The sequence below is a fragment of the Poecilia reticulata genome, linkage group LG7, assembly GCF_000633615.1.
Source record: "Poecilia reticulata strain Guanapo linkage group LG7, Guppy_female_1.0+MT, whole genome shotgun sequence".
Lineage (NCBI taxonomy): Eukaryota > Metazoa > Chordata > Actinopteri > Cyprinodontiformes > Poeciliidae > Poecilia > Poecilia reticulata.
Genome location: NC_024337.1, coordinates 25,448,582 through 25,457,003, shown reverse-complemented (window position 1 = coordinate 25,457,003; position 8,422 = coordinate 25,448,582). Strand labels below are relative to the sequence as shown.

At 36.0% G+C, this 8,422-nt stretch overlaps 1 protein-coding gene across 3 annotated transcripts in view; it reads left to right on the top strand.

Annotated features, from left to right (window-relative positions):
- The window catches only part of camkvl (CaM kinase-like vesicle-associated, like), a 49,521-nt gene that overhangs the window by 35,466 nt on the left and 5,633 nt on the right, over positions 1–8,422 (top strand). For all 3 annotated transcript variants that reach the window (XM_008413814.2, XM_008413813.2, XM_008413812.2), the window contains exons 2-7: positions 624–730; positions 2,296–2,427; positions 4,263–4,337; positions 5,087–5,225; positions 6,527–6,647; positions 7,291–7,366. In XM_008413814.2, coding sequence (XP_008412036.1) covers positions 636–730; positions 2,296–2,427; positions 4,263–4,337; positions 5,087–5,225; positions 6,527–6,647; positions 7,291–7,366 — 638 coding nt within the window. In that variant the 5' untranslated portion in view covers positions 624–635. The remainder of the gene's footprint in view (positions 1–623; positions 731–2,295; positions 2,428–4,262; positions 4,338–5,086; positions 5,226–6,526; positions 6,648–7,290; positions 7,367–8,422) is intronic.

Sequence of the window (8,422 nt, the reverse complement as noted above, 5' to 3'; positions counted from 1 at the left end):
TATATATATATGATGACATGTGCAACATTGCTAGAGGGAGTTACAGTAAGATGGAAGAAAAGCATCAATCTGTGTGTTGTTGCAAGCTGTATATGCTGTAGTAGTGATATAACTCATGACACAAACAAAAGTTCAAATATGGATGTTGTGTTTTTTGTCGGGGGGTTTTTTCCAGTAAAACCAAATGCATGTTGTGCTGTGCAAAAGAATTACACATGGCTCTTAAATAACTCAGATGCTTGCATCTCTTTTTGTTTTTATTTTCGGGCATTGCCCTTGATTATTAAAGTTTAATGTGAAAACTTAACAGGCGCTGCATGCAATCTGCAGACATTAGTAGTGCACAGAGGAGCTTAGCAGGAAGCTTAGTATCTGTTGACAAGGCTGGCACGCAACCAGGCTGCCAGAGGCATTAGCTTCCAGATTTGATGAGAAACTGATTTGGTTGTCTCTACAAGTCACTAACACTGAAAACCACATCAAGAATCTTTGTATTGACAGTTGCCTGGTGCCTTTGACTAATGCGGATCATACTTTTTTTTTTGTCTGTAAAGCTGTAATTATTTAACTCGCTTGATAGTTATAATAATAATACAATCTTAATTAATTTCTTTATTTACTAGGTGAATGCCGTGATGCCATTTGGATGCCTTGCCCTGAGAGATGGGCGGATTTATGACAGCATATCTGATGTCACGGACAAATATGAGTTTGGTCAAGTCCTTCGAGCGTAAGTACCATGAAGTTTTATGGATGGACTTTTGGAAACTGTTAACCTTTTCTAAATGCCTTAGGGTAGTTCTTATTTTTTAAATAAGATTCTGGGATGTCATTATTAGTTTCTGTACTTGTAGCAGATAGAGGCAATGTTGTAGTAAGTTTGTGGAAATGCACACAAATCCTCAGAGGCTGCTTGAATGTTATATAACCTTGCTATAAAGTGTTTCACTTGTTCTAAAAGCCAAAAATATGAGCTGCAAATTGAGCTTTCAAATGATTAGTGATAGTTTTTTTTTTTTTACTGCTTCAGAAATGTATTTACCGCTGCGGACATTTGTGCACATCTGGTACTTATTACGGAAGAGTTCACTGAGGGATGGGGAGTCGACATAATGAGATTAAAAAAGTTCTCTTAAAGTAGCGTGTAAAAAAAGGTGTTGCATAGAAAGTTGAAGCCCCCTGATTAATGACAATACGGTTCTGTGCTGTGCATTTTTCCTACCCAAGAATTTAAGATGACTTTACTGTATTTTGGTAGAAGAAACATCTCACCAACATTACCTTTCATGCAGGAACCACCAGTGCATGAATTGTCTGGCTTTATTCTGAACAAGTTTAACTAAGGGTTTAACTTTAGTAAAGCATAAATCTAGAGTTTGGTGGATCTTAGAAGAACTGTCATCTGATTATTCTCAAGCTCTTTATATCACTATTCTACATTTAGCTCTTTCTGTGGCAGATTTTTCTGATTTTCATCCCCAGGTCTACAAAAAATGACCCTGCTGCTCAAGAGCCTTTCATTTTCTTCTTCAGCACACTCCACACATATGTGCACTCTAACCATATGCATGAATACCAATTGGTGAAAGAGGCCATATGGCGACATCAGCGTCTGGCCTCATAAATTTCTGCTCAGACTTTGCATAACACACGCATACAGATACACACAATCATATTAGCAGTGAGAATGCAGACTGAATGACACATTTCCTTGCTAAAAATGGGTATATAAATGTTCATAAAGATAATAAAACTGCACTGAAAAATAACAATGTATGTGCATTTTCAAAAAGCTTTTTTTGTTGTTAATTTATATTTTGAATCCACCTCTAATAGGAGGGAAATGAGCAAAGAAGAAAAAAAAATTTTTTTCAAAAAAATAATTAAACAGAACCACAGATTAAGACCTAATATTAAAGCTTCATTAAGCTCATTAAGCTCTTTTTTATAGTTTTATTTTTCATCATATTGCTTCTTAAAATTCATTTGCATGAAGTCCTATAAGCCCTCAAAGGTTAAAAACTTAATGATTCCCAGACGATGGCAGCAATAGATCCATTGAAAATCTTTTATTTATAGCCCTTTTATTTATAGCCCTAAATTATTTCTGGGTATTTCACAACACAGCCAACGTTTGCTTTATTCCAATTTGAATATCACATCTCGTTTACTCTGGAAACTTGTAGCTAAATGAGGCTCTTAAAAAAATGAACAGATGCTTCGTTTAGTCTTTTCTTTGACATTGTATTGACGTTTGCGTCCCTTCTGTCTGCCTGTTTTCTTCTCGCTGTGTAGGAAGGAGTTTTGTGAGCTGTGCCTGGCAAAGGACAGACAAACAGAAAAGGTGTTTGTCTGCAAGAAATTCTTCAAGAAGGACGGGAGGAAAGTCCGCAAGGCCGCCAAAAATGAGATTATGATCTTGAAATTGTATGTAATCAGTTTGCAAATAGAAATAGCAGCGTATGTGCTAGCGAAAAGAGCAATTAACTTATGAGATGTTTTAATTAAACTTGACCCATAATGAAACCTGAATTAAGTTTGCAACAGGGAAGATACGTTTCAAACCTGCCAATGTTTATCTGAGTAAATTTAATGATGGGTTTAACAACCATAAATTTAACGCAGTGGTTGATGACCCAAGTAAGCCACACATACACAATCAGTAAATTAACCTATTAATTAAGTCCTCTGTAATAAAGTGAAAGGATGTTGAAATCCACTCTTCTTTAGAATATATTAGTGGAAATAAGACTCTCAGCTGGTTGGTTGGAGCAGAAAACACAATTCAAACACAAGTTTGGAGGTGAGAACATCTTGGTGTGTTATATGATTATTAACAAATGATACTGGCAGTCAGACTTAAAGGGGAAAAAAGATAATTTGGTAATAATATGAAAATGCTTTTTAAGAACAAAACAATAATCCAAAAATAATAATCCTAAACCTGGAGTCAAGATAACTCTCAACTACTTATAAAAAAGAAAGTAAATCTGCTTGAGTGGCCCAGCCAATGATCTGACTCAAATGTCAAATTATAATCAAACTAAAGATCAAAAGGCATAGAAGAGACCTCCATGCAGAACGTTTAATATTTTGATAGTAGTTTGTGTCAAAGAATTGATAAATTCACAATGGAGCAACACATACAAATAGTTTCTCCATACAAAAAATCTTTCCAGGTATTCAGTAAATTTCAGTTATCAGTTATTCACTTTTTTGGTATAAAAGTGAATGTTTTTTTTTAACATCTAGAGTTGATTTCAGATGATTATTACTAGGAAGTTATATGTAATATCGTTTTAGTCAAGACCAACTCGTGTCCACAAAGAACGAGCAATCAGCTTTAAACTCATCTCAAAAAACATAAAAGAGAGAAAAGACCCAGCTCCGAATCATGTCCCAATGATTTCAAGGAATATGCTTTTTCAACTGAGCTGTTTGTCAGAAATATTACATTCATGCATATAATAAGTTCAGGACCTTTCATCGCGTATTATTCATGCTTTTATTAATGTTGAGATACCATTCATTTTTTTAATGCTCCATTACTCATATGACTTGGCAGCACTATGCGCTGCATCCTCTCTGTCTTCTGAAGAACTTGGTCACAGTCCAGCTGTATTTAAAAGTTCTGCCTAGAAATAATGATTCTTGCTGGACGGCTGACATTTTCTCTGTGGAACAAACTGAACATGTTCTCTAGTGAGAAAGTGCCTTTCTCACTAGAGAACACTTTAAATTGAAATACATATATTTAGTACAGATATGTAAACACCTGTAATATCTACTGCTGTACAATATTATAACATTGCAATGTCAGAGTTATAAAAGGGGTTTCAATTATTTATATAACACAAAATCAAATTAAGCGGTCTTTGAGTTTCAGCTTATGCTATTACTGCACTTTTGCATTGCTTGCTGACTTTTTAATTGTATTTCTGAGCCTAAACCAATTTTTGACCAAGCAGTTTTGCTTGATTTCAACCTTGAGAAAATGTACAGGTAAAATCACAAATATGAAAAAAAAAATCCCTAAATCTAAATGAGGTCTACATACATTTTTGAAGATGGAATCGGGCTCATTGTCATTTTCTCTGCTGTATGTGTTTGTGGCTCAAGATTTTGTATCAGTTTTCAGATTTGTACCAGTGCAGACAAGTACAAGAATAGCCTGAAACTATTTTTTTTTTTGTCAATTTTATGAAAACCTTATCACCGCAAACTAGACCCCTGCAACCTCTAACATATTTTGGGTTTTCCAGGGTCAATCATCCAAACATTCTTCAGCTGATAGATACATTTGAAACTCGAAAAGAATACTTCATCATCCAGGAACTGTAAGTACTTCTTTCAATTTACGTTTCCTGTCCACACTCCCTATATTCGATGTGTTAATTGCATCTTAGCACACAGAAGCCTTTCAGTTGAGAGGTAGATGTTTAATATTTCCTGTTATTACTGTGTACTCCAACTCCCCTGTGCAACAGAGGAAGATGTTAGATTTGATGAGATGTTAACTATCTGTAACACTCATTACTCGGTGGGCCTGAAGCATTGCTTTGGAACAAACAAGTCTGTACAGGGAGAGCGGAATCGATTAATCCGGGACACAACCAAATATGCGTAAATTGCGTCTTGTGCAATCCAACATCTGTAACTTGGTTTAAATGTGATAACATATATTAAAACAAACAGGACAAAGTTTTTGTCACTAATATAAACACGGAGAAGTGAACTACTTTTAAGCGACTGCATTTGTCACTGTGTTCATTAAGCTACTTTGGAGCTCACTTTTCAGCCTGGGCTATAGTTGTCCTGCTGAGAGCAATATGTGATAATCACTCTCATCATTTATCTCCAAAGATAACTTAAGTCCTTTAGAGTAATAACCAGGAGCCTTGCTTTAATTGCTCAGTAGCGATAGCTCGAGGCCAGCTAACGCAAAGCACTTTGTAAAAACACGTTAACAGCAATACAAGGATTAGTCTGCAGTGTTTAAAAAAAAAAAATCAGCAGGTGTATTAGACAACATATTTAGCACTGTGCAAAGTGGCAAATCTTTTTTTGTGTGTCTAACTCTCTGCAGTGCCACAGGGGGGGATGTATTTGACTGGATTCTGGACCAAGGGAATTACACAGAGAGAGATGCTTCGAATGTTATCAGACAAGTCCTGGAGGCTGTGGCGTACCTACACTCCCTCAACATTGTTCATAGGAACTTGAAGGTTCGGTCACTTTGTTTCTATCTGAGATTTTATTTAGTGCTATCCAACAAAATCAAAATATAGCATGCTGAAGTTTGTTGTTTCAATGTCAAAATAAATGTTATAACAAAAACAAGAGGCATGAATAGTTTTACAGCTACATCAGATAGTTTAGACATCAACTGTCTATAGACTAGTTGATTTGTCTGTGGATGTAAGAAGATAATAACTTTATAGCATAAGCTGACCTCTTCACCATTAAATCCCAGAATGCAACACTCTGCATTTGACAGATTCTCTGAAGAGACAGATAAAAGCATCTCTCTGTCTTCTCAGTTCATAACATACTTAACATTTCATTTTCACTGTGGGAGTAAACAATTTCTTTATGGCTCAAACGACTGTCTGGTGACATTCACAGTGCATACAGATCCATGCCTCTAATTTTTAATACGACGCCATTAAAATGAAACAACAGAGTTGTCTATCTCCAGACTCCACCTACTGGTAGAAAGTGGGTATATCTCTTCAGTCCAGTAGGTTTGGACTCCTACATTTTGTCATCAAGTTGAATCACAGTGACATATTCAAATTAAAATAGGTCATGCTTACAGCCTCTGCTTGGCGTGATATTGCTATTAAATCATGCTTGACCTATAAAATCAGAAGTCATTTCATCTTCCCTCTCTGTCAAGATTGCAATGCAAATAAAATACAAATATGCTGAGTGTGATTACTCTCTTTGCAATATGATTGGTAACAAACACAGACTTGAACATGAATTGTATAAACATGTAAGTGCCATTTTAGCAGTTTTCACTTTTCCCTATTTGTTTGACTAGAACAGGAGTCTTCCACCAGAAATAACCTCTCACAAGCATTTTGCATAATGGTGCTCCATCTTTTTACATCAGTGCTCCAAAAAGTGGCTCTTTACTCAATTCAAAATGCCTGAGTGGATCATTCTGGGAAGTTTATGAATGTAGCATTTCTTAAGCAAGAACCTCCATCAATTGACCATTTGAAGGTGTGAGCAATATGTTTTTCTTTTCATTGTTTGGTTAAGAAAAGCTCAGATTTAAATTTCCTAAGTTTATTTGTTTGAATAATTTAGGGTAAATAAGACATATCAGGCAATCAAGTGAAGTCAAATGTATTTGTATGGAACATTTTTAGTAACAAGCAATTCAAAGTACTTTACATCATAAAAAACATAATAGTCACCATTTATGAAACAAGCAATAAACATTACATTTTGTCAAACGTATAAGTTGTCATTGCTGCTTAAGTGATTCTTATCTAATCTGCTATTTAATTTACAGTTGGAAAACCTAATGTACTACACAGAAAACAACCACAACAAAGTAGTTCTGCGAGATTTTTACCTCTCCAGATTTGAGAATGGACCGATTACAGAGCCATGCGGAACACCTGAATACCTCGGTGGGTCACTCTGTTTTTTATGTGTTCCTTCATTCATGATTATCCTTTTTGCTTATTTTTTCATATTTATATATTCCATCTATTTTACCTTTTTTGAGATAAAGTGCCATACCATAGCAGAAGATTGATGTTGTCCTTCACCTTATTGAATTCTCTGTGAACCCTTAGCGCTTTGAAAGAAAAAAAAAATCTATCAAGGATAAACGCTCACTCTGAAACATTACATCCCAGAAAAATATAAATGAGATTGAAAGTGTGCAGCCCTTGCTCTCCTCCTCCCATTTAGCTTCTCCTTTTATCTGCTTTTTGATTCTGCGTACAGTCGGTCTCACTCCTCTCCATCTTGCCGATGTTTATGTGAGGGCGACCTGAAAGTGCTAAGCTGTGCTTTGGTCTTCTCTGCAGTTAAAGGCCAGGGCAGTTATTCATATTGATAAGTCAAGTAATGAAATCAGTAAATAAGAAAAGAGAATGTAGGTGCCAGTGGGAAGAAGGATGTGAAAAACTGAATAGTGGGAGAGACAGGCTTGGAGAGAAGCTGTTTGTGCATCTGGAGAATCTGATGAGGTGGAGGAGGATAAATTAAAACTCGGAAATCTATTTGCCTCACACACAAACTCTGCATTTGCTCCTATGCTTTCAGCTCCCGAAGTGGTTGCTCGTCATCGATATGGCCGTCCTGTGGACTGCTGGGCGGTGGGGGTGATAATGTTCATACTGTGAGTCTCTATTGCTAACTCGAAACCATGCAAACGTGCAAACCAAAACGTTAACAGGGTTTTGTTTTAACCAAAAATATTATTTACCATCTGATGAAGCCAGAGGGTTGCATACATTGTACAAAAGACACCAAATATTTTTCTCTCTCTATCCGATACTAATTCAGACTAAATGTTTCTTCCAACTCAGAAATTGACACACACTAAGATTACTATGACTTTAAAGAACTTAGGAAAGCCCAGGTGATGTTAACAAGACTCTGTAATCTTCTGATGGGTTCATTCACAAGAGTTAATTAGAGAGATACCGGCAACACCTTAAACACAATGCATTATTATCTGACACCATGGGAAAATCAAAAGAAATCGCCCAGCATGTCAGAAAGAGAATTGTGTCCCTCCACAAAACTGGTTCATTTTTGGTTTGAACTACAGCTGCCTGAAGGCACCATGTTTTGTGGTCTGATCAACTAAATAATGCTAATTTTTAACCGCATAGGAATATTAACCCATTGCACTATTCAGGAACAAGACCATCTCTGTGTCCCAGAGACGAATGTATTTGGGTGCAAAATGTGTATATCACTAGAACTAAAGTAAGAACTAAAGAACTAAAATAAAAAAGATACCGGAGATACTGGAGATAAGAGAGCATCATTGTCCACAACTTAAAAAACAAAGTGTAGAAATGGACTCAAAGAGGAAAACCGCATAAAAAGATTAACATTACAGTTTCAAATGCACTCAAGGACAAAAAGACCATAGTTTTTGGGCACAAACAGGATTAAAAAAAGTCATTTCGGACTAGTCAGCATTAAACTTTGATCTCTGTCTGGGCAGCACTAAAATGGTATCTGACCAAGGTGGCTAAGAAACTTATCTCTATTACACCAGTTTTCTCAAGAGAAATTAGACTATCCCTTAACTAAAATCCAGAAAACCATTGTGAAAAGGTTGCTGTGTAGTTCTAACCCATCAGGATAATCATAACAGAGTCAGGTCTTGCAGGTTAAAAGTAGATTGTTCTATTTGAAGAAGGTTATGAAAACCTTCTTC